This window comes from Drosophila miranda, chromosome XL, assembly GCF_003369915.1.
Source record: "Drosophila miranda strain MSH22 chromosome XL, D.miranda_PacBio2.1, whole genome shotgun sequence".
NCBI lineage: Eukaryota > Metazoa > Arthropoda > Insecta > Diptera > Drosophilidae > Drosophila > Drosophila miranda.
This window is the reverse complement of record NC_046673.1, coordinates 7438657-7463735: the sequence shown is the minus strand read 5'-3', so window position 1 is coordinate 7463735 and position 25079 is coordinate 7438657. Positions and strand designations below refer to the sequence as shown.

The window sequence follows — 25079 nt, the reverse complement described above, 5'->3', positions numbered from 1 at the left end:
CGAAGACTCCATGAGTCAGTCGGAGCAACAGATTTCTGCAAACTCTAATTTGAATAATATCTTTTTTGAATATATCTATTAATTCCTCACTTCAAAAGGGGATTGATCCTAAAAGAAAATATTATGCTCTATCTGCTCCTGTTCGGCCCCAGCTTTTTAGGAGTGTCCCAAAGGAAGTCGACAATGTTTTCATCTTTATTTGAGCTTCCAATTGACACGCCCACCCAGCCCACTCCATCGCCCGTCGCCCACCCCAAAAGCGAAATGATAAAATCTGGCGGGGAGAGAAAAACAAATGAAACGAAATGAAATGAAACAAGAGAAGAAAAGCCAAGTTCCGGGAACCGAAGTGTTAGATACACTTGCAGCTTCATATATATATTATATATGTATGAGTGGTTCATATATAGTATATATATATATACTATGAACTATAGTCAGCCATGCTCAGGAACGAATTGAAATCTGATCTGTGTGCTCCGGTTTTCGCCTCCCACTTTTTGGCTATCGATAAGTGTTTCATTTCCAAATTGTTTTCCGATATTTCACTTGATGAAAACTATCTCCGTTTTTCTTTTGGAAATTCCAATATTTTAGTTTTGAAACCAAAAAATTCGGGAATTGCGGAACAGACGCCAGACGATCTGTAATACCCATGATATCGATATTTGATCTGTCAACGGACACTCGCCGATTTTTTATTGTGCCGTTTTTTTTGGGTGAGCTAAAATTTGAGGTGTGATTAGAAATAAATGTATTAAATATATTCACATTTACGAAAATTAATTTCCAATTATTTAAATATAAACTTAAAGCATCAGGAAAGATTCTTATATTTGTTTCCGCTCATTAAAAATATGTATTTATAAGCGATGTGCAATTTATTTTAACCGGTTTTAAATCGTAAGTATCTTTGCGTTTTGCGAAAACCAGAGCATGCCCTTTTGCTGGTTCCTAATAGATATCGGTACACATTATATACATATATACGTATATCTGCGTTGCATAGAGCCTTTTGGAAGGGTATAATGAAATGAAATGAACAAACAAATTGGCGTCGTTGGCGCCCTGTTCATGTAACAACTTGACATCAGCACGTGCCTCTCCCTCCCCCTCCCCCTCCCCCTGTCCCTTTCCCATCTCGTTTCCCCCTCTGCAGTGTGCGTGTGTGTGAAAAAGACTGTTGACAATTGGCAATGGCTGCTTGTAATTCCCAATCTATGAATATAAAATAGGCTTGGTGCCCATCCAGGACCCAGGACCCATTCACGAAGCTGGAGGGTACGGTGGGTATGGGGATGGGTGCTAGTGGCACCAGAGTTGTTTGGCAATCAAATCATAATCTGAATTTTAGAACAACAACAACAACAACAACGGGCCATCCGATGCGATGCGATGCGATGCTGGGTGGGGACGAGACAGTGGCAGGCCCAGGCCCAGTCCCAGAGATGGAGAGAGTGAGAGAGAAAATGCAATTTTACAATGTTACATGGAACGAGAAAACGCTCTATTTGCCGAGGCAGAGGTGCGAGCGAGACCTAGCATATGGGATTGTGCGAAGGAGACACAGATGCAGCACAGGACTTGTGCTTTGACGCCTTTTTGATTTGATTGTCCGTGACATGACAGTGGAGAGGGGGGCGACCCCCCCCCACCAACCCCACTACTCCCCCGCCCCCACCCCCGTCGCTCTGCTCATCAGATTCGTTGCATGTGCGCCATTTGTAATTCAAGTCAAAAGGCAGTCCTCGACGGATTATAATTTTCTTTTCCGTTTCAATGCATTTCATTTCCGTCCCAACGCACGAACGACCCCTGATCCCGTCTCTACATCATACATGAGTGCTCATTCATGTACAGTTGCGCCCAAAAGGATAGTATTCGAATTCAGTATGGCAGCAAAAAATCGGCTCCAAAAGAAATGAAGTTAAAGTTTTCCAAGACTTCCAATCCTTTGCATGCCAAGGTCCTATTTTCAGACTTGAGTTCGCCGCAGAATCATAAACTAATCATAAAAATGTACCGAAAGAATGTCAAAGGTATGCATTTTTCTGGTAAATCCACCCCATTCTAACATATATTGTTGCGGTATTACGAGGAGCCTTTCAGCCTACGAGTGCCTGTTCGGGATGGTCAAAAGACACTTCTCCTGAAAGAAAAATAAGGACGTTCCTCTCTTCTCTATGAAAAGGCTTACTTGAGAATCAAAATCGGAAATAAAGTTGCATTCTTGGGTGTGCCTCGCAGCCTATTAAAATCCTAATTGATAGGTATCGATTTATTGATCGAAGGGGTGGCCTGGGTGCCTAGGGAATGGTCGTCAAACCCTGACTTCGGTGGAATGGAGTAAGCCTTCTTCCTGACTAATCCATCAGGCCATTAATCAAAAATATATTCAAATTTATTCAACTATTTTTTCATATTGTAAGAGCAACATCGTTACATAAATCGATTTTGGTTGTTTGTTTCTGAGGTAATGAACTCGAGGATGCTGGCACCTTGATCGAATCAAAGAAACACAAGCATCCGATACACTTCATAAAAGCCAACAAGATACAACTTTTTGCGGGAGGGTAGGACACCCAGTGGGTGTAGGACAGACCGCGATCTCTCTCAATTTTGGTCGCACTTTTGCCAAGAGAGATGGGAAAAACATAGAGAGAAAGAGGGGGGGCTGCGTTTTTGCCAGGGATCCGCGCGTAGCAGCCTTCTGCAAGGTCACTGCATATCAAACTCCAGGAAAAAAAGGAATTCTCTCCACCTTATGAGATATTTGATTCCAGGAGGATTCAGCCGCAGACCATGTGGCATCAAGATTGGCTTCCTGTTCCCCAAATTCGCCGACTTATCAAGACAATGCTTGGGAAAGGCGGAACGGAGGATGGACTAAGCTGGGCCGATTATCAAAAGGACAAGATAAGGATAAGAGCAAGTAGAATCGCACCAATGACATCGCCCGGCGGTATGCCGACTTCCTGTAGATAGACCAATGCCAATTGTCTGAATATCAAGAATACGGAGGAGACAAATACGTACAACTTTCAACATCACTCCCGCCAAAGAGATCGAGTGCTGCAAGGAGAAGTGACAGGGAAGCGGTGTTGGAAGGGTAGTGGAATCTTTTCAACCCTTTTCTCGTATGCGAAATTCTGAAAACCAATTCCGATATGCGAACCGATCCAATATCCGTAAGTATGGGACTTGGCTGCAGTTCCCTGTCTTGCCAGAGCCCTGATATACCGTTGATATATGTACATATATGTATATTATATACATATAAAGATGGTTAATCAGGTCTGAAGACTGTCTTTCCATCCATCCGTCGGTCCGTCTAAGCAAGCCTATCGATCGACGAGGATCAGATCATTGGGGTTCCTCACCTCAGAGTTATCTTGAGGCCAGTTTTCCTGGAATTTTCAAATGATCCAAGCCCAGCTACACCTCTGCTACAATTTGTTGGTGCTCTTTGTTATAAGGGTAAGGGTCTTATGAGAACCTAAGCTGTCCGGGCCTATAGGGGGATGAAGACCAATCTTACTTCCCACCCAACGAAGGGTGGTGTCCTTGAAAGACACTTTATAGACGCAGGCAGCACCTCTGATCTCATCTGGGGTCCGGGGCATTTCTGGGGCTTGAATTGATTCATTTGAATGGCTAAATTATGGCAATGATTTGTTTGTCCAGTGCCGTTCTCTCTCTCAGTCTTTAAGTCCATATTTTTCTGGCTCCAATGAACTTTTGGAATACTTAACCGAAGACAACTAACTGAGGAGTTGGCCAGGTGGATGATGGGTGGACTTTGAACAACATTCGTCGGGGACTTAAGGCCTAAAAGGTCTATCAGAAATATGGAGGCGACTCTCGTTGAACTCTCCAACGTCATCCAGAGATCCTTAACCCTTATCCTGTAACCCTTCCTGCAAGATCCTGTCCGATTATTCTGGATCGAGCATCACTGGCACTGCTAATATTTTGGCCCACACTGTAGGAACGCAGGTGTGTGTGTTCTGTTTGTTTCTTCTGCAGTTTTGACTCAATTACAGTTTTCATGCAACGGATTCCGGCAAGACGGCGCGCCGCCTTCAGCCAAGTGCAAAGTACAAAGTGCACGCATAAATAATGGCGCTCGCAATCGGATTGCATGATTTGATGAACATACCAAAGCAAAGCATATGCTTTTCATAGTTGGGGCAAATTCGTCTGAATTCAATTTAAATAAGATAGATTTCCTTATGCTAGGCGGCAACTTTTGAAAACAAATCCGCTTCGCTGTGAATGGTCATAGTTCCAGTGCTGCCGTATCACCCAACAAAGATGGAGTGTGCTGCCAGAAAACTGGGCTGCCACACCAGTGGAAAAAGAAGAAGAAATGAGGACGGTTATAGGGCTGCCATATCTCCAGAGCAAATTCAAATGAAATTATTACGAGTTTTGTTTTCCCCGTTGTATTCCCCAAAATAAAATCAACGACACTCTCTTTGTTCTTTTTTGTTTTTTCTTAGGCTTAATAAAACACTTAAACACTTATATGTCTAATTTTGTTACAGGGTACAAGTTCTTGAATGCGGGAAGAGCAACAAAAAAATTCGAAAGTAAACTAGAAAAAATGAAGTATTTCTGCATTATACAATTTCGCGCTATTACACACATTCTCCGCTTCAACTTAAAACAATTTCACTTCATCTTCATGGATAGACGTTCCTAGACGTCTGGCACCAAAATACAAAAAAAATAAAAAATATATAGAAAGGAGAATAGTAAACTACATATGAACTCAACAACTTTGCCTATACATACATATACGTATGTAGGTATGTGGAGTTGGAGAGGGGATCTGTCTGGTCTATCTGGCCTGTGGTGTGTGTATATAGAGGTAGGCTCCCGCGAGGTAGGAGGGGAAACTGCTATATGGTTACATGCACCTAATGGCTGCGGCTACATAATCGCATATGTATTTATGGGGAGCGGGTGTAGGGGGGAGGGGGCTGCTTAAAAAAGTTAGATCTTCTTGTGAACAAATCCACTACTTGAGAACAATATTATGCTAGTCGAAAAGTATAGGCTTGCTGGATAATATAGGATAGGGTACAGACCTAAACCTTATAATAGAAGTCGCTCAATTTGAAACATCTGAAATGCCTGTGCCTGCCTGCAAGAGGGGGATACCCGCGCTTGGGTTGGATTTTGTTGTGGGAGGAATTACTCCAATATGTATATGTATCCGATCCTCCCTGTGAGCCCGGGGGGAAGTACTCTGCTCTTTCTAAATTATTTTGTCTGTTGTTTCGTTTTTCTGAAAACTTCTTATGAAAATAATGCTGGAGCTGCTGCGGTTGCGGCTGCGGCTGCGGACGTTTCACGCTGCTCAGTGTGTGTGCGCCGTTATCACGATGTTGATTTGCGGATAGACCTCCGGCTTGGCCTCCGACGTGATCAGCTGCACCATGCGCTGCTGCAGTTCGTCCTGGCTGGCCTGTGTCCCCGGCGGTATCATCCAAATGGCATCTATGTGTGTGTGTGTGTGTGTGTGTGTGTGTTATTGGGGAAAGGGGGAAAATAATCAATTATAAATTTTTTCAACAATGGTGGGAATGCAACAAGTCTCAACGCCCCGGGGCAACCGGGTGTTTGGGCTGCCACGTCGCTCACCGCCGAAATACCAGCCATTTGGTGTGCAGAGGCGCCACATGATCGGCGGCTGTGTGGGCATCAGATCAGCCAGTATATCACAAGTTTCCCCCGGTCGCAGGGATGGTATATTGATGCGCTGCGTCTGGATGGGCGACGTCAGATAGCAGTTGTTGGGCCACCGCTCGGTGCCGTCGTTCTGCAGCTGGAACGCCTGCTGCTGGGCATTTACATGCTGCCCCTGGACGATCTTCATCGATGGCAGCGACTGCAGGCTGCAAAAGTCCAAGTAGCAGCCGACGGCTGTTTGCAGACTCCTTTGGGAATCAGGGAAATGAGTTCAGATCTATGTAACTGTATGACGGTTGCCTTACCAATTGCTCATCTCCAGATAGAAGCGCGCCGACTCTCGATTCATCTGGTTGTTCATGAGGCTCTGGAACTGACTAATCAGATCCTCATGGTCTGTGGTGCCCATGCAGCTGAACTGCTGCAGCAGCAGTGAGTCGATGTCAAAGTCGTTCGTGGGCAGGCCCTTCTGCTGGTGCGGCGCCGCTGGCGACGATGCCGGGAGTGAGGCTGGCGCTGACGAGGAGACAACAACGCTGCCCGTTGTACCGGGCGGCGCCGGCAGCGGTATGGCGATGCTGTTCGTCTCCATCATGGGATTTGTGGTGGTTGTTGTGTTGGTCGTCAGGCCAAAGAGCGGCTCGCACTGCATCTGTTGTTGTTGTTGCTGGAGATTCAGCTGCAATTGCAGCTGTTGCTGGTGCTGGTGTTGGTGCGGATGCTGGTGCTGGTCCTGGTTCTCTGTGGCATTCTGGGACTCGTAGTTCTCCTCCACATCCATTGCGACAGCGGCGACTGCAGCGGCGTCGGCGGCGTTCACTCTGCTGGTTTCTGCTTCTTCTTCCCCTGCGCCTGTGTGGGTGCGGGGACTTGTTATTGCGGCAAGGCGAGCTCTGCTCCGAGTTTCGTGGGCTGGCGGGGCAGGTCTTTTGTTGCGGCGTACACTGTAGGAAATGTTGAAATGAAAATGCGTTTCAGCGCTTTGCTTTGTTGTTGTTTCACCAATCACATATACACACACATGCCAACACTGGAAACACACACACGCACGCACACACACGAGCACACGCACACTAACACTTGCAGGCACGGCCCGGGTACAGGTACACCCACACACGGGCGGCAGGCAAGCACTAACGGAAGCGACCTACCTATGGATGGAGCAGTGTCCTCCGGCGGATTGGTAGCAGACGGACGTGACCTTAACAAAAAGGCAAATATGCTGGTGCGGACGATCTAATGCAATGATCTCGGGAATAAGCTAGAGCTGGGAAAAAATCGATTCAAACATCGATACAATTGATTCTTTGGTTTTTGGTGTAAGCATCGGCTCTCTTTTTAGGAATCGATGTTTTTTGTGACTACTTGGAAAAACATTTGTATCACAACTTCCCACAGTGACGTGCCTCCTTCAAGGCAAATAATGTTAATAAGTTGTTAATTTCAGGCAGGGACCAGTGGCCATGGATCTCAACAAAAAAAAATGATGTTGCTTTCTATTTAATCGATTGAGTCGATTTTTTTCTTAAATATCAATACATCGGCAAATATAAACAAAAAATTTGTTGTTACTTTTTTTCATTATAAATTTAAATATATAACCCTCAGCGACTTTAAGAACGGCAGATGCGACGCGCTCCAACGATGCCGAGCAGGCTGGTGGATCAAATATTTTTTTGACCTTTTTGTACCATACTAGTATGTTTCGCGCAGTGTAGAGCACATACGAACATAATAATATCGTCTTCGGCTATATCGATATAGTATCGAAATAGCAACGAAATCCGTGTCCGAGGGGGAGCTCACCCAGCAAATTCTGATGGGATGTTTTCGATTTTGTTGTAACTGTGTGGTTAGTGACTCATCGATATATCGATAGCAATGCTTCGCCCACAGCGGAGCCCCCACAGACACAAACAATTCACTCAAACGCCGAGAGCGGATCGTGTACTGCGCTGCCCAAGCCCCACCAATTGTTAAGTATTGTTAACAAAAGTGTGTTGTGTACTCCGCACAGTAGCCGGCAAACGCAGTGAAAAATATAAAAATCCAGCCTCAGAAATAAATGATTCCCGGCAGTTGCTTGTAGATTCATTCTACAATCGATTTTTTTTATACATTTTTTTTGTTATTTGGGAAAAAAGTTACTGAAGTGCAAATATAAGGAACAACAACAATTACGAAAATTGTCTGCAAGAGTGTGTGTGTGTGTGCTAAAGAGAGAGAGAGAAGGCATTTAGCGAAAATAACTTAAAGTGTAATTATAAAAAGGCAGAAGGTGCATCGTAGCGTGTGTAAGAGATTTAACAACACAATAATTAATAAAGAAAAAAACGTCGCCGACGCCACCCAAAAGAAAGTGTCGCCGCAGTCGCGTCGCTGCTACCACTCCAATATACACGAACACAGACGCTTGCACAGACGTACACGTACGTAGCCGTAAAGAAGAAAAAGGAGCGCGGCAAAACAAGATTGTAAAGAGTGCGAGAGGGTGAAAGAGAAACGAACAAAACGCCGACAGGCGACAAAGTGAAATTAACAATAAACGCATAATTTATTTAAAATAACAACCAATCAAACAATCAGTAGAAATAATTAAGAAAGCGCGTCTATCGGCCAGCGAAGCATCCAAAGCAGCAACAAAATGGCAACATTAAATAAATTCACCAAAACCCTCTCCATTGATGAAAAGACAGAGATCAAAGAGAAATTTACAGAGGTAAGTGTAACGGTAAATCAATAAGAACTGTTCGTTCGACCGCTCAGTGCGTTTTGGGGGTGGCCCCTTCATCAATGTGGGAGGTGGGGCAATGGCTATTACCATTAAATGCCAATTGCATGACTCACACAAGCACACACACACACAGACACACACACACACAGACACACACACACATACAAATGCGGAGCTACAGAAGCGACTAACAAGAATATGTGGAAGAAGTGGTAGGGGCAGAAGAAGCTGCCGTTAACCCGGTGCATGTGGGCGTCGTCGCCGGCGAACAGCGAACGCCAGCGCAATGGATACCATACCCCCGCCGCCGCAGCGGCTGCGACTTCAGAGCTGGCCTTGGAAAGCAACCCCCCATGAAGAGAAGAAAAGAGATGAGACGCATCACACACACACACAGATTGGGAAGTAACGGGGCATGTGGTGCTGCTGCTGCTGTGTGTATGTGGGGGTTGAGAGGAAGCAGCAGAGTAAATATCTCTCTTTCTCTTTGTCTCAAATTACGGATAGAATATGCAAATTTATAAAAGTTGCACTCATCTTACGCATAAAATCCTCTCTGGGTAGTCGGCAGTCGCTGCAACTGCCAACAAACGCATGCGCTCTCTCTGTCAACGCACAAGTTCAATGTCGCTGTCGCTGTCATTGTCGACTGCGCTGCCCGTGCGCCCATCCCACATCCCACTCATCCACTGTGACGCTATGACTAACAACAAACAAACACGCAACGGTAATGGCCCAACTGGACTGTCTTTCACTTGAGGAGTATTTCAAGGGAATTTCGGGAGAATATTATTTGAATACGAGTATTATTCATTTATTTCCATAGTATGACAACATTAAAACGGCACGTAAAAGAGCTGGCTGCCAGCGGTGCTGTTTCTGCTGCTGCCGATGGTGGCTGTAAGAGGCAGGACGGTGATATGGAGGGGGGGGCCAGCTCTGAAAACCAGTTTCTGCTTAAAATAAAAATCTCAAGCCCCGCACACAAACACACAGAGAGACACACATGCAAAGCCACTTGGAGAGCGTGAAAAACTACGTCTCAGCTCTGGCAACGCCAACGTCGCACAGTGGTTGCTGATGGGGTGGATGGGGGTGAGAGCTGTCAACCACAGCTAGAAAACAACCCGAACACCATGCATCCAAAAATCCCAAAAACCAGGGCGAGTTTTCATACAAAATATTGCATTCCCGAAGAGACTTACCTTTTCGCAGCAGAAAAAATTTCAAATATGTTTTGATTTAAATTTTGAAATATTACAGTTGACTAGCTTCGATCTTGTGATAAAAAGCCAAATAATAACAATACAAATGTCACTTCCGAAACATCTTAAATGTATCCAATCGAATCGGCCCCACTGTGCGATCGCTTACGGGTACCTTGGTTCAAGGGGCACACCAGCAGTCAAGCTGGCAGCAGTTTCTGTTCAATTATTATGCACAAATTTAATAGTTTGCAATTGTTTCTGTTTTTTGTTCCAACCCCACCCCCTCTGATCACACTTTGGATGCATGTGACCGGGCAGTAATATTATTTTACAGCTTTTGCTTAGCTCGTGATTCTTGGCTGTTCCAACAAAACGAAACACGCCCACGCTGCACTTGCCCTGGGGGCTGGGCCGCGCTGCCAGCACAGTGCCCGCCATTCAGTCGAGTTGATCGCTCGATTGCAAGAGTCTGTGCCAGCAAGTTGGCAGCTCCTTCTGCACGCGCGACCCGTTAATCAGAAGCACAATGCGGGGGCATTGTATGCGTTATGGGGCCAACGAGTGTGCGTGGCCAGCGAAACGATTAATACTCGCCACTCAAGAATCGTAAAATGAAAACAGGATAAAGAGAGACACACACACACGAGCCAGAGCATTGTCTGATACGGTGGCGAGGTCAGTGCGGGGGCAGCGCTGCACTGATTGACACTTGAGAGCACGGAATCTGTTTTCGTTTCGTTTCGTTCTTCGGAGAGAAGCGAGGAGGCGCGCGCGCTTAACGATGACTAATGCAAAGAGGAGGGAGTGGCGGGAGAGCAGCAGATAAACACAGTTCCGCATTCAATTGCTGTGTAACGGTTCTTGGCTTTATTGTTTTCTTGCTCTCGAGTGTGCATGTGTGTGTGTGTGTGTTTTGATATCCTAAATGCAGGTTGCGCGAGTAGTCGGAGGAAAGCCACCCACCCCCTCCCCCCCTGCATATATACTTGTACACTTTTCGTGTCAGATCTGTTAATAATGCTTTGCCATCGAAGGCAAGCTGTGCATCGTTATTTGGGCAGGATTAGCACGTACACACACACACACACACACACACACACACACAGGGATGTATGCGCAATGTGTGGGTGTTGTATGTCCAAAAACAGTGAGAACAATGTTGCCACACTCCACAGCAACACACCCACTCACAAAGCACTGCTTTTGTTGTTTTGTGGCTCCGTCTTCGTCTTTGGCTTTTCTGCGTGGGAGTGTCAGTGTTAATTGCCGCAAAGCCGCGCATGTTGAGTGGCAGTGGCAGTGGCAGTGCCCCAATGGGGATGAGATATGCAATGTGTTTTTATGGGGTTTATCGGGGCTGAATAATGCTCTTTGTGGAGTGTTGTGTTGCATGTTGCTCTCGCTCTCTCACTCCCTACCGGCGGCACATAATTCATTTGGCTGCGCGTTTATTAGGTCTGTCGGTTGTCGTTGTTGTTGTTTCTCCGATCTTACTGTTCCCATTCGCACACACAAACAGACACACACACACACGACAGCACTCTGTTGCTGCAGCTTGGCTTTTATCAACATTGCGGATACTGCCTCCTCACTCAAGTGCATTTTGAGTGGTGCCCCCGAGGGATAAGGCGGTCGCGTGGTGGGTGGGGGGGGGGGTGGTGGGGGCGGGGGCTTCTTAGGCACTTAAGCATACTTTTCATTTCCATACGGCTGTTTCCCCTGTCCGCTTTTAATTTCTTTGTCATTTGAATGCACATGCCAAAGATTTTTGAATACACTGTCACTCAAAAGTCGTCGTGCCACACCACTCCACACTGGCATGTACAGTGGGTCGTGATGTACAGTGGACACTGGACAGTGGACAGTGGAGGATGATATCATTTCTTCATAGAAAGACAGTCACGTAAGTGATACGTGTTTGAAGATTCTTTCAATAAAAAAAAAAAAAAACAAAAAACACTGCCATTATTTATTGTACGAAGCAATCTCATATCGATCCATTTAATCGATTGAGATCCTGGAATTTTCCAGCTCGTTCGTTCCAGTGTGCACCTTGGGGGTGGGGTGGGGGGCACTAGTGAAAGTGCCCCCATAATGCGTTGATTGCGTTGCATGTGCGGCGGATCGGTTGCAGCTGCATCCTTTCTTTCCCCCTTCCTCTATATCTACCTCTCTCTCTCTTGCCACCGTCTGTCCTTATGTAAAAGTCGTTTGGTCTTTTTGTCGAAGCTTTTTATTTCCCTCTGCCTTTTGTGTTTTGTGTTTTGCTTTTGCTGCTTTTTTCTTCTTTCTTTTTTTTCTGCTGCTTTTGCGTGCAGAGTTGCTTGAACTCTGGCCAGCGCTTTACCTTTTTGGGGGCACCTTGGAGTGGCGTGGAGCGGAGTGTTTGTGCCCCTGCCGCCCCTCTACACCCTTCCAAGAGGGTATTTCTTTTATTTTGACAAGCATTTCCGATCCTCTGCAAACCCCTAGATATCGGATCTCTCTATCGATCTATCTATTAGTGGAGCAATGGCTCTGCACAGCTAAGGCTAAAGGGTATCCAAGAGGCCACACCCCGAAGTTTGATCTCTTTTCGGGCTTCACTTGACTCGAGAGAGAGACAAAGAGTGACAGAGAGAGAGAGAGAGAGACAGGATGAGGGACTAAATGGTTATATGGTTAAACGAAGAGACATGGATGAATTAGTGGCTCATTTTCAATATTTACCCGAGTGTAACGGCCCCCGACTTCCCTGTCGCTGTCTCTCTCCCTCTTCCTCTTCCACTCACTGTTTTTGTTTGTTTGTGTGTTTTTTTTTTGTCATCGCACTCGTTGATTAACTGTAAATTTGTCATAATGAAGTGCAGAGCCGCAACAGTAGCAGCGACGCCGACGCCGACTTTCACAGCGTTTTGGTCGCGTGCGCCGCTTGGAACTGGAAGCAGCGGCAGCGGCGGCGGCGTCGGCGGCTGTTGGAATGCTTTGTTGGAATCCATTCAGGCATATCCAATGCAATTAACACCCGCCTTTGGCTGTGCCTGTGCCGGTGCCTTTACCTGTGCCTTGGGCTCTTCTCCGCTGCGGTGGAACCAGCGGTTCATTAGTGAAACTAAACGATCTCTTAGTTCCACAATTGAACCCGTTTGTGCTACCACTTGACACTGACACTGACAGCGACACCACTGCCCCGTCCCCGGGGCAATTAGCAGCAACATCATCCCCTCACCCCCACCCCCAGTGGGTGGCAAGTGGGAGCTCCATGAGTCACGGTTTTTGTAATTTATATCCTTGTGACTAATGTGTATGCGTATAATCAGTCGCAGTCCGCCCCTCGGGACACGGAGCCACACAGAAGCCACTCCCTGGCCCGCACACAAAAAAAAAACCAAAACCACAAACTAATAACGATTATGTATCTTAGAATGCTTACAATATATTCCTGCACTCCACCCAATGAAAAATATTCTAGCTTTAGCCCGGCCCTCTCTCTCTCTCTCTCTTCCCACCAACGAAGTACTATCCGGTCGTTAAATTTATATTACTCCACACCAAAAGGAACTCAATAGACTTCTTTACAAGAAAAATAAGACATATATTCGATTCTGTTCAGTTTAGATGACAGATTAGCTCTCTCGAGGGAGCTTTCGGTTGGAGAATATTATAACTATATAAATACCCCTAAAAGATATCGAGAGTTACCTCAAAAGTGTATACAAATTTATGGATTCGATTGTGATTCAAGCAGTATATGCTCATTATTGGAATATATCGAATATTAAGGTCCACATTATGAGTTCTTAATGGAATGTTCAAAGTCTTGTAATACCACACAGATCCATTAGCAAGACATTCGCAGTCGCAGAGGATGTGGCATGAAAGGACAGTGTAAGTGCATTACTGGCTTGTCCGTGTCCCTGTCCGTGTCCGTGTGTCCGGTCCGCCAATGTGGGGGCTTGTTGGCGGAAATGTGTCACTGCTGATTATACAATTGACTTAACTTTTTACATGATGATTCGCGCTGTCTTGAGTTTCGCTTCGGATTTCTACATAAAAATTGATTACGCTCAAAGCCTGCCCGCGAGTAATAGCAGAAGAGCGACAACAGACAACAGACAGCAGACGGCAGACAGAAATTGCCTTACGTGTTACAAATTTCAATTGACAACGCCAACAAATATGTGTGTGCATATTATGTGTGTGTGTACGCAAAATAAATAATACGAATACAAGCGAATGCGAATGCGAACGACGACCGACCGACCGACCGGCAAACAACAACAGAAAAAGAAACGAAGACACAACGTGACACCGTTTGACGGGGCCAGGCGACAAAAGTGGCGCAAGGGAAGTGATCAGAGCATAGGATATAACGTCCAGCTATCTTGTGGCTTTCCGGCTTTCAGTTTAAGTCCCAAAAGGAACAGTTTATATGCCATAATCAATCAGTTATTTGGCTTCCTCTCGAGATCCATTTTTGATGCATTTTTGGGCCTCAAAATACAGAGTATGCATAAAATCCAAAAGCAACCTGAGGAATATAGAAATTGATCATTAATAGAATTATTTTTCCATGTAATTAAGTTAATAATCAATAAAATAGATAATGAAATATAATTATGTAATATAAATATATACCAAAAAAAAAATTTTAAATAAAAATATACAAAAAAAAAATAATTTTTCCTGACTGTTGTACTCCAAAAGTTGCTCCAAAAGTAATAGCAAACAAAAAATTGTATTATTATTATTATTTTATAAATAAAATACAACTCTCACATAAAAAAGAAGAAATAAAATAAAAATATAAACAAAAATTTAAAATAAAAATATGAAATATAAATACAAAAAATATGGAATATAAATAATAAAAGTATAAAATATAACAAAAAAATATATAAAATATAAATAATAAATATAAATAATAAAAATATAATATATAAATATTAAAAATATAAATGATAAAAATATATTTTTTTTTTATTATATTTAGGATTGCATTTTGTACTTTTGATTATAAAATAATATCACTGATACAATTTAGTTTGTTTGCTGTTACTGTTAGCCCAGCTTATACAACAGTCACAGAAAAAATACAACGATTTAAAAAAAAAAAAAAATAAGATTAAAAAAATCCGTGTTATCAAGATCGAAGAATTTAGAGGGGGATGTTTTTTGGATACAAATATGAAATAACAATAATAAAAATAAAAATATAAATACAAACAATAAAAATAAAATACATTAAAATAATATAATAATAATAAAATATAAAATAAATAATAAAAACAAATAATAAATTAAATAAATAAAAAACAAATAATAATAATAGTACATAATACATCAAAAAACTGCAGTTGTACTGTTAGAAGGGAATCAAAGTCTTTTAAAGCCTTTAGCCACCGTCAAGTGTTGTACTCAAAGGGTACAAAGGGCATCGAATACCATGGATAATTATCAGCTAGTACCGCTCGGTATTCCATTTAATTCCGCTCTTGGGTGTAGGGTGTACCTCTGTTGGGTGGTCTTTTGTCAGTCACAGTCGTGCTACGGTAAGCGACTATCTATCTATCTATGTATCTTTGTATCTATGTAAATATGTGTGCAGCATGTAGCATATCATCATCAGCATAGTCGTGGGCTCATTATTAATTTTTGTTCAATTGATTTCCTTTGACTATATTTGAAAAGCACTTGGCTGGAAGATCGGAGGATCGGAGGTGCTGCGATTACCAGTGTCTATCGTTCAATGTTGATTAACATGTTTCGGGCCCATGTTGTTGACTCACGTTCAATCAGTCGTGTTGTATGTTGTGTGGTGTGTGCTGTGGGGGCCTAGTGGTTGATGTAATGCTGCCATTGTTGTCGAGGTCGCGACACACTGAAACACTAAAGAGCCAACGAGTGAGCGAGGGGGTTACGGGGCCATACAGCATACAGCATACGGTATATAGGATATGTAAACGAAGCGGGGGATACGTAGGTTTAATGCCTTCGTGCCAGGCATTTTGAATGGAATTTCAACTCCGTTCCATGAGATACTACCACTCGTAGAAAACCGGTTCGGTTCAACGAAAGCGAAAAAATAGCGCACAAAAATAAACAAAGTATTTTCTTGTTTTGTGTGTTTGTTTGTGTTTTTCCTAATTTGCTTTATTACGTGTTCATGGGACCAGGTGACATTGCAATGTGGGTTGCCATTACCTCACCCCAGAACCCTGGTCGTACTTTGTCTTTGGCGGCTTTCCCCCTAAAAGCTGAGCAAACAAACCAACAAACAAAACAATCTTCAAGTCGGTTAGCATCTATCTTCCGCCCCTCCCCGCCTTGCCACTCCCGTCTTGCTGCTAATGAACTTCATTTGCTGTAAATTGACTTTAAGTGACAATGACTAAGCCTCGTCGAAGGCAACACAACGATACAGTAGATACTCGACGCTTGGAATACCCTTTGGAAGATACCCAATAAATACGAAATGATGAACACCATCTACAGGCGATGGAACGGGCAGTACTTAAGATCCCATATGAAACGAAGTCCTCATCGCTTTCTTCTCTACTGAAACAGAGGGTATTACTCCCGACTCACACGCACCGAAAGAGGGCCGCTCATTAACAAATATTTCGCGAGTTTTTTGTCATAATTATCATTAGGCAGAGTTCTATCGTTCAGGCAAATGATGTGAAGAGACACCAAAAACTGGACTCGTAGAAAGTTTTTTCTTTATGGTTTTGCCAGAAAACCAGAAATCAAATACATTTTGGCAATTCCACGGGGGTCACGTGTGATCTGCGATGGCGTCTAGCAAACGGAAATCAATTAACGATTATTGTGCGGCACCTTATCGACGGTGTGCTCCACAGTCTCTAGGGGGAGTGCAGGTCCACAAGCAGAACATACATATAGCCCTATTCCACCTTCCAACTGCGTTTATTGGCTGTATAAGACTTCCAATAAGACCCAAACAGAGACGATTATGGAATCTTTATAGAAAGTCAGCTGTTTCTTACATATTTCCTTGCAATTAAACGGCATATTGCCAGTCACGTGTGAACGTAACATCTGTTAATGGGAATGCCCATTTTCGTTTGAATGGCAGATCATTTCCACTGATAGCTTGTGCTCGAGGAGTGGCTCCATTGCGATCGGACACAGTGACTGAATGACTGGTCCCAGGGCGGGGGAGCACCTCTGTGTATCGAGGGGGAGCGATAACGTGTAAATTACGGTGTAAAGAAGTCGCCCCATAAATGTGACAAAACCATTCTGGGATCATTCCGCTGTATCTGGTGCTGTAACTCTTTTTCGATTATGTTCTTTACACATCCCCTCATACACCCCGCACCTGCTGCTTCCAGGCCTGTTAGGTCTTATCATGGAACGACTTTTCATTATCTTTGTGGAATTTGATATACTATTTGTTGTACAAGTTATTACTTAAATGGCAATTGCCACATAATTCCCGGCGCTGATACAATGCCTATTAAAAAACCAATTACGTTTAAATATCATGTCTCTGTCTCTCTATCGGAGGGGTACAACAGCGTACTATCCTCTCTGCCACATACATACATACATATTTCTCTCGCTGTCGCTGTCTCTCTTTTTGCATTTGGCCAAATATTATCGATGCGTAAGCAATTCCCCAAAATGGCTCTTAACACTTGAGCAGAATGTTCGTGGGTTCGTAAGGGTTGCCCTGCCGCCTAGGGGGAAACCCTAAACCCACTATGACTCAGGCGAAAACATAAAAGCTTACATAATGCTTTCATTTTTGAAACGTTTCAACATGAGTCACAAAAACTATTGGTAGGCCATTGAATATCCGATTCTGATGCGCCCTGGCCACCCTGTTGCAGAGAGCAGCACCACCTGAAACTGAAACTCGGCTGTAATCACATACTCTCCCATTGGTATTGAGGTAATACACACATATATATGTATATATATATGTTCGTTCACGTACCTACAGATATTGATATGGACTGACGAATGGACTCGATTCAGGCCACAGCAAGGTGTCGCGCACTCGCTCACTCGCCGCTCGCCTCTCGCCGCTCGCCTCTCGCCGCTCGCCTTATCAGTCTCCCAACGAAATACCAAAAATGTTTGCGCATACATGCACACACAATAAAATGTGTATAACAGGTACTATGTATCACAGAGTATCTGATTAATTGGGTGAAACATCGTAATGGAAATGCATTTAGAGAAAAACCACGAAAGCCCCGCAAGTTTTCAGTTTCTTTCTTTTAGTTGGGATCGCTTTGAGTAGAGTGAGTAATCCGGTGTATTGGCAGGGTGCACTCTCTCATGATTCAGGATGGGCATGACGCCGCGTCATTCTTTTATTGAATGGTATAGGCTCTCTCTATAGGTTCTCTCTCTCTCTCTCTTTCTCTCTAGCGCTCGCTCTCGCTCTTTCTGTGCTCCGATAAAGCTGTAAAAAGCGCTGTGCGATATACACAAGGCTCTGGGCTCCGGGCTCTGATAAAAGAAAAGGCATAAATAGTCCATGGCACTCCAGTACTCCAGTTAGTACTCAGTTCCAGCTTGTCCCGGGTGTATGCACGACCGTACGTAGCGGTATTTAGCGAACAAATCCTTGGCTCTCTCTCTCACGCGCTCGCTCTCTCGTTGCCGTATCACTCGTTCGTTTCGTACGATCTCTCGCTGCGATACCTAAATAACGGTTAACCCGACTGTCCGCCTGGGTGCCTGGGTGCCTGTGTGCCATTCCATTCCGTTCGTAGTTCTTGCCGGTGCTCCATCCACAGCGATCGTGTCGTGCGCGCCTCCACCTGATCTTCGATCCACTTTGACCCTTCCTTCGTGTGCGTGCGTGCGTGCGTGTGTGTGCGTGCGAATCAATTAACTCAATTTTGTTGTTGTTGTTTATCTTTGCTGAACCATTAAGCAAATCGGGCCAAACAAATACAGTAATTCCCAGTGCAAATCCATCGCATCGCAGAAATGGCCGATTTCGAGACCACCGAGGAGTACAGGCAGCACCTGGAGGAGATTCTGCCCGATGTAGGTGTCCCCGTAGGAGTATATCTTTGCGAGTTTTATTACTCACGATTTGGGAACTCACGTAATCACAGATTTTTGTTGTTGCCTCTCTCTCGCTCTCCCTCTATCGGTGCTTCTTGGCGCACTTTATGGCTTTTTAATCGATAACACAGACACACACCAGCGTACGGTGAACACCCCTACAGTGCACGCGCTTCCACTCCAGAAATCAAAATCACTTCCGTTGGATGTCAGTCATAGAATTATGTGTACCCATTCCTTGATTTTGCCTATCAATATGTGGCATGTGTTGAGCCCCCCCCACTGGAGGCACCACCAGCCACCCCCTGATATCATTACCATATACGTAATCGAGTGCTGGTTTCGATTTTATGTTCCCTCATCTTTTTTTTTTTGTTTTTTTGTTGGTTTTTGGCGCACACAAACATTTATCTTATCGGCAAACAGCAAAAGCGGAGCAATCAGCGAGCCACCCCACACCCCAACACCCCATCCGATCCCACACAATTTGGCAAGGCACCAGCCAAAAGCCCCATAAATTCCAGAGTCCACCGAAAAGCATTTCACACCAAAGACAAACCCTGACTGGCCCTGCCCTGCCCAAATGTTTGGTTTTCCCCCGGAATAAGGCGATTAGGAGGCCATTGAGCTGGGGATATTCACACAATCTGGTCACATTACCATGTGTTCAACTTCTGGCCATTAAAGGTCACACTTCCGACTGAAAGGCACCGCTGCATGATGCGCGTAAAAAGCTCAAAAGATTTCAGATTTCATAACTAAAAAGGGATTATTGGGAAACTATGAATGACGGTTTGTATGGAAATCCATTTGTTCTCCGAATGAGGAGTGAATTGATGGATTTATTGACTAATTGCTGATAGGAAAACCGACTTTTCTTAGTCATCGAAGACATTGTATTGTGCATCCCATAACGGGAATTATTCAATGTGGACACACATAAACAGTAATCCGTTGGGGCACTCGAGAGACTGCTGTTTCTCAAGTGATTCATGTGTGTTGTGGCTTTCACTTTTTGGGGAATCTGTGGCCAGGCCAAGAGCCATGATTGCACACTCTCGATCCACTCTGGGTTCCACCTCCACCTCCACACACGACCCAGCACCCACCTCTGCACCATATAATTTCGAATGAACAGTTTCCAATGATATGCCAGTCAGTCAGGTGAAAGATACTTCGCCACACGGGGACGGGACGGGGAGATCTGAAGGAAAAAAATGGAAATTAAATTCGATAAGGCAGCAGCAGTGGAGCACACAGAGACGCAGGCTGAGAGATAAGAGTGGGGGCCGGGGAAGGGGGTGTTCAGATAGAACAAAACAAATTTTTCATACCTGTGCTGCATGGTTGAAAAATGGCACAAAGATAAACCAGCAGGCGCCCCAATGGATATGGGAATGGGAATGGGAATGGGAATGGGGGTATGGTAGCTAGCAAAACAGCAGCACATTGGCGGAGCGGCATCTGCTTAGCATTTCGATTCGATTGATGAGTCAGAGAGATGGTCAGAGCGTCGATCGATCCAGTGACCCAACCAGCAACCAGCAAACGTCAAGTGCTCGTCGGGTATTAGTCATCGGAATGGATTACTCATTGATTTGTTTGGTTTTCGCTTTGGTCATTTGCAGCTGGACGCCAACAAGGACGGCTTCATCGACCTGCACGAGCTGAAGGATGCCCTCAATCAGGTGGGATTCAAGCTGGCCGGCTATCAGGTGCGCGAGATGATCGATGAGTTCAAGAGCAAACAGAGGACGGCGCACCAGGGCAAGCTGAATCTGGAGGAGTTCGAGACGCTGTGCCTGGACCTGAAGAGCAAGGACGTGGCCAGCACGTTCAAGACGGTGGTGTCCAAGAAGGAGAACTTGGAGACGCTCGGCGGCATGTCGAGCAGCTCGTCCGAGGGCACAACGCACTCGGTGCGGCTCGAGGAGCAGCTGGCCTTCTCCGACTGGATCAACTCGAATCTGGGACACGACAAGGACCTGCAGCATCTGCTGCCCATCGACAGCGAGGGCAAGCGGCTGTATCTGAGCATCAAGGACGGCATCTTGCTGTGCAAGATCATCAACCACTCCTGCCCCGACACCATCGACGAGCGCGCCATCAACAAGAAGAACCTGACCGTCTACAGGGAGTTCGAGAACCTGACGCTGGCCCTCGTCTCCTCGCAGGCCATCGGCTGCAACATCGTGAACATCGATGCCCACGACCTGGCCAAGGGCAAGCCCCATCTGGTGCTGGGTCTGCTCTGGCAGATCATCCGCATCGGCCTCTTCAGCCACATCACGCTGGACAGCTGTCCCGGCCTGGCCGGCCTCCTCTTCGACAACGAGCGGCTCGAGGACCTCATGAAGATGTCCCCGGAGGCCATTCTTCTGCGCTGGGTCAACCACCATCTGGAGCGGGCTGGCATCCGGCGCCGGTGCACCAACTTCCAGTCGGACATCATCGACTCGGAGATCTACTCGCATCTGCTCAAGCAGATCGCCGGCAACGACGCCGACGTCAATCTGGATGCGCTGCGCGAGGGCGATCTGCAGTCGCGCGCCGAGATCATGCTCCAGCAGGCGGGCAAGCTCAACTGCCGCAGCTTCCTCACGCCCCAGGACGTCGTGAACGGGGTCTACAAGCTGAACCTGGCCTTTGTCGCCAATCTGTTCAACAACCATCCCGGCCTGGACAAGCCCGAGCAGATCGAGGGACTCGAGTCCATCGAGGAGACGCGCGAGGAGAAGAGTAAGTGCAGTCGAGTGCGACCGAATGCCGTCGGCATGCAGCTTGCAGTTTTTTAACGCCTTTTTGTCCTCGTTTCGATCAGCTTACCGCAACTGGATGAACTCGATGGGCGTTGCTCCGCACGTGAACTGGCTGTACTCGGATCTGGCCGATGGCCTGGTCATCTTCCAGCTGTTCGACGTCATTAAGCCGGGCATCGTCAACTGGAGCCGCGTCCACAAGCGCTTCACGCCGCTGCGCAAGTTCATGGAGAAGCTGGAGAACTGCAACTATGCCGTCGATCTGGGCAAGCAGCTGAAGTTCTCTCTGGTCGGCATTGCTGGCCAGGACTTGAACGATGGCAATGCCACACTGACACTGGGTAAGTGTCGCTTTCGCTGTCTGTGGAGCTTTGATTTTGATTTCTCGTTGTTGTGTAGCCCTCATCTGGCAGCTGATGCGCGCCTACACCCTGTCGATTTTGTCGCGACTGGCCAACACCGGCAATCCGATCATCGAGAAGGAGATCGTGCAGTGGGTGAACAACCGCCTGGCGGAGGCCGGCAAGCAGTCGCAGCTGCGGAACTTCAACGATCATGCCATTGCCGACGGTAAGATTGTGATCGATCTGATCGACGCGATCAAGGAGGGCAGCATCAACTACGAGCTGGTGCGCACCAGCGGCACGCAGGAGGTGAGTGCTCTCATACGGCTACCAGGTCGCAAACGATACTCATTACTGATTATTCCTGCAGGACAATCTGGCCAATGCCAAGTACGCCATCTCCATGGCCCGCAAGATCGGTGCCCGCGTGTACGCCCTGCCCGAGGACATCACCGAGGTGAAGCCAAAGATGGTTATGACCGTCTTTGCCTGCATGATGGCCCTGGACTATGTGCCCAACATGGACAGTGTCGACCAGAACAACCACAACAACAGCACCCCCGTCGTTGCCACCAACAACAGCAATTAGCAAACGGCAAACGGCAAACCGCAAAAACAACTCAATTACAAAATATATAAAACAAAATGAAGGAATTATGGATAAGAACGAGATTGAGAATTAGAAAGAAGGGAAGACTAAGCCAGGCGTTTCGTATTTGCTAATTTACTCTAAAGCTATAAAATTGTAAACAATTGCACCCCGCGTCCTCCCCCCCTCAAGCTCCCACCCCCACAGATTGTTCTTCTAACGTTAATTTTTTTTTTATTATTCATTTCTTTCGATTACTTGTTTTATTATGTATTTATATATATGCGAGGGCCCCCAATTGTAATTAAGCGAACCATTTTGAGAGAATGCCGCGCATCTTTTTTGGGTGCCTGCGGCGGCGACGCTGGCGGCAGCGGCGGCGAGTTGAATGTTTCTTTATTAGATTTGTTTAACAATCGTTTAAGTTATTCAGCCACATAGCAAACAGCAACAGCAACTGCAACCCCCACGGTAACCTTATTTTATAAATAAAGGTACTACTGCGTATATGTGCCTGCTATAAACACGAGGCAAAGATTTACGTGCAAGATTAAGGAGAAATGAAAAATGTAATATTAACAAACGAAATGAAGAGAAAACAATTAACTTTGTAATATATATACAAAAATATATTTATATAAACGATAACGATATGCGCCTATATACATACATACATTCATACATACATAAATAGCATATATAAAGATATATATTTTTGCATAAACCCGTTGCCAGATCGGAGAGACAAGGGAACACGGAAACACGGAAAAGGAATTCAAATCGGAGAACGAACGAGGGAATATGATATGATACGATGGAGGAAGAATTAACTTTGTATTTAGCTTTTTTTTGCAAGTAATTGTAAGCCGCTTTTGTTTATGTTTTTTTTCTACATTTGTTTAACTCTATTTCTATATAATTAAATACTTGTTTAACTTTGCGTTTAAGTGCGTTAGAGCGAGATGGCAGCAAGCAGCGAGCAGCAGGCAGCAGGCAAGCGCTTCCATGGCATAGAAAGAGCAAGCTATACACGGCGAAAGAAAAAAAAAAAACAAAAACGGGGCAAAGAAGGCAGAGAAGTGGAAGCCAACAAATTCTTAGTGCAATGAGGCGACAAACAAAAGAGTAAAGAACCCAGAAACAGATATAGTAATAACCTATGCATAATGAAAGTAAAACAATAAAGTAAATATATAAAAAACAAACACCATAACTGTGTACATTACATATTGAACGATTTCCATCATATTCTACCCGTCTGTTGGGTGGGTGAATTAGAGATCTGCTTGGATCCAGGGTATTCATAAGATCATAGCTCATACTCATGCGCCTTCGATGCTTTCGATCAATACGAGTCCTGCCTTCAGTCGGATTCGAATCACCCCGAAACAGTAATCACTAAGATCTAAGAGGGCGAAGCAAATTTTTGTGTTGCTCTCTCGTTCTCTCTACCAGAAAATCAAGTGTAGAGTGAGCGAGAAAGAAAACCAAAATCGATTCGGAACTGACACAGTAAAAATTATGGGATTCACCACATTCGATCCGTGTTGGGCGAGTGATTCGAAGTTATGAGAAAACTGATTCCCTGATTCTCTCGGACCGAAAGAAGCGAGTCCCGAATTCCACCGAATCGATTCGGTGGCCCGTTAATGAAGGGCTCTAATGGGAATATGGGAATGGGTTTCTTCATTCTATAATTTTCCCTACCTCAACGGAAATACAATTTATAAACTATGTATTCTGAAGGACTAAAGAAGACTGTATATTATATTCTTTTTAATCTGGGGCCCGAAACAGACCGATTAGGTCCAGGCATTGACGAACAGAGCGGGATAGAAAGTGATAGCCAGAAAAGATAATTGAAGTACCAGTACCACGAAGCGTCAAACAAAAATTGATGCCCTTTCTTGTTACTTTTATAGTCGTTTGGTATTATTCATACATCTGAGATCATTCATGCGCAAATTCCACAACGTAAGAACATCGTATGTACCTGTGCCCATGACTCAAATATGTATTTTGTGCGCACTCGTATGCCTTCAGCGTTTTCCACGGAAAGAGCGGTCTACAAGTATTCTCTATGGTTACTGATTCAAGATATGAAAAACAAAAATATTTATGGGTATGCGGCCAAGTTCCGTCATAAAACCATGCCGATAAGGAGAGTCGACCCATAATCGACGGTCAATCCACTGGGGTTTCGCATTCTAGGTATACGGTGTTTTGGACCCTCCATGCTATTATCGGAAAGCTTATCTGATAAGACAGTTCTCACGTGGCCGGTGACAACACGACAATGCCGCTTCCATTGAAGGGCAACGATAGAAATCACACTGGCACAGGTGTCCAGCAGAGAGCATTATGGGGAGTATGTGTGTTCTCTTTAAAGAAAATAATACATTTTAATCAAAAATAAACTGCTAAATTCTAATCCATTGGGAAGAGAGAGAGAGAGGTCATCCTCTGGCCAGAGAAGTCTACAGGTGTTGTATGGAAGTGTTCTGGATGTCAGCGTTATACTTGATACTTTAAGAGCTACCAGGACCGATTTTTTAGATCTATTAACAAGTTAACAACTTGTTCTTTCAAGTACAAAAGTACGTGAAAACTTCTTTCTAGACTGTCGCTATTTTCTCAAATTCGTCAAGGGTTATCAAGTTAGGATCTTACTAAGTCGATTAGCTTCCTTCGGTTTTTCCACATATCATGCAAGCG

General features: G+C 45.0%; 2 protein-coding genes across 3 annotated transcripts; one reads left to right on the top strand and one right to left on the bottom strand.

The window, feature by feature from the left end:
• Nucleotides 1-4473: 4473 nt before the first annotated feature.
• On the bottom strand, nucleotides 4474-7000 carry LOC108164728 (protein ILRUN). The gene is made up of 4 exons (XM_017300621.2): nucleotides 6849-7000; nucleotides 6003-6641; nucleotides 5650-5945; nucleotides 4474-5505 (listed from the first exon to the last, which is right to left on the bottom strand). The coding sequence occupies exons 2-4, from the start codon at nucleotides 6476-6478 to the stop codon at nucleotides 5366-5368; spliced, it is 912 nt and encodes a 303-aa protein (XP_017156110.1). The 5' UTR covers nucleotides 6479-6641; nucleotides 6849-7000; the 3' UTR covers nucleotides 4474-5365.
• A 604-nt stretch (nucleotides 7001-7604) lies between these two features.
• Nucleotides 7605-23497, top strand: LOC108161832 (plastin-1). 2 transcript variants are annotated; one of them, XM_017296194.2, is made up of 5 exons: nucleotides 7605-8416; nucleotides 20301-21411; nucleotides 21494-21772; nucleotides 21831-22084; nucleotides 22146-23497. In XM_017296194.2, exons 1-5 carry the CDS (start codon nucleotides 8342-8344, stop codon nucleotides 22362-22364), a joined length of 1938 nt encoding a protein of 645 aa, XP_017151683.1. In that variant the 5' UTR covers nucleotides 7605-8341; the 3' UTR covers nucleotides 22365-23497. The 2 variants fall into 2 exon arrangements, with proteins under 2 accessions (XP_017151683.1, XP_017151691.1); XM_017296202.2 differs by lacking the exon at nucleotides 7605-8416 and adding an exon at nucleotides 18146-18651.
• The last annotated feature ends 1582 nt before the right edge of the window (nucleotides 23498-25079 follow it).

Excerpts from the sequence above, each read along its gene's own strand:
- LOC108164728 (XM_017300621.2), bottom strand. The coding sequence starts at position 6,478 with ATGGATGTGGAGGAGAACTACGAGTCCCAGAATGCCACAGAGAACCAG. Across the intron at positions 5,946-6,002 it reads TATCTGGAGATGAGCAATTG|GAGTCTGCAAACAGCCGTCG; the intron begins GTAAGGCAACCG and ends TGATTCCCAAAG. Across the intron at positions 5,506-5,649 it reads AAATGGCTGGTATTTCGGCG|ATGCCATTTGGATGATACCG; the intron begins GTGAGCGACGTG and ends ACACACACATAG.
- LOC108161832 (XM_017296194.2), top strand. The coding sequence starts at position 8,342 with ATGGCAACATTAAATAAATTCACCAAAACCCTCTCCATTGATGAAAAG. Across the intron at positions 8,417-20,300 it reads TCAAAGAGAAATTTACAGAG|CTGGACGCCAACAAGGACGG; the intron begins GTAAGTGTAACG and ends GGTCATTTGCAG. Across the intron at positions 21,412-21,493 it reads GGAGACGCGCGAGGAGAAGA|CTTACCGCAACTGGATGAAC; the intron begins GTAAGTGCAGTC and ends CGTTTCGATCAG.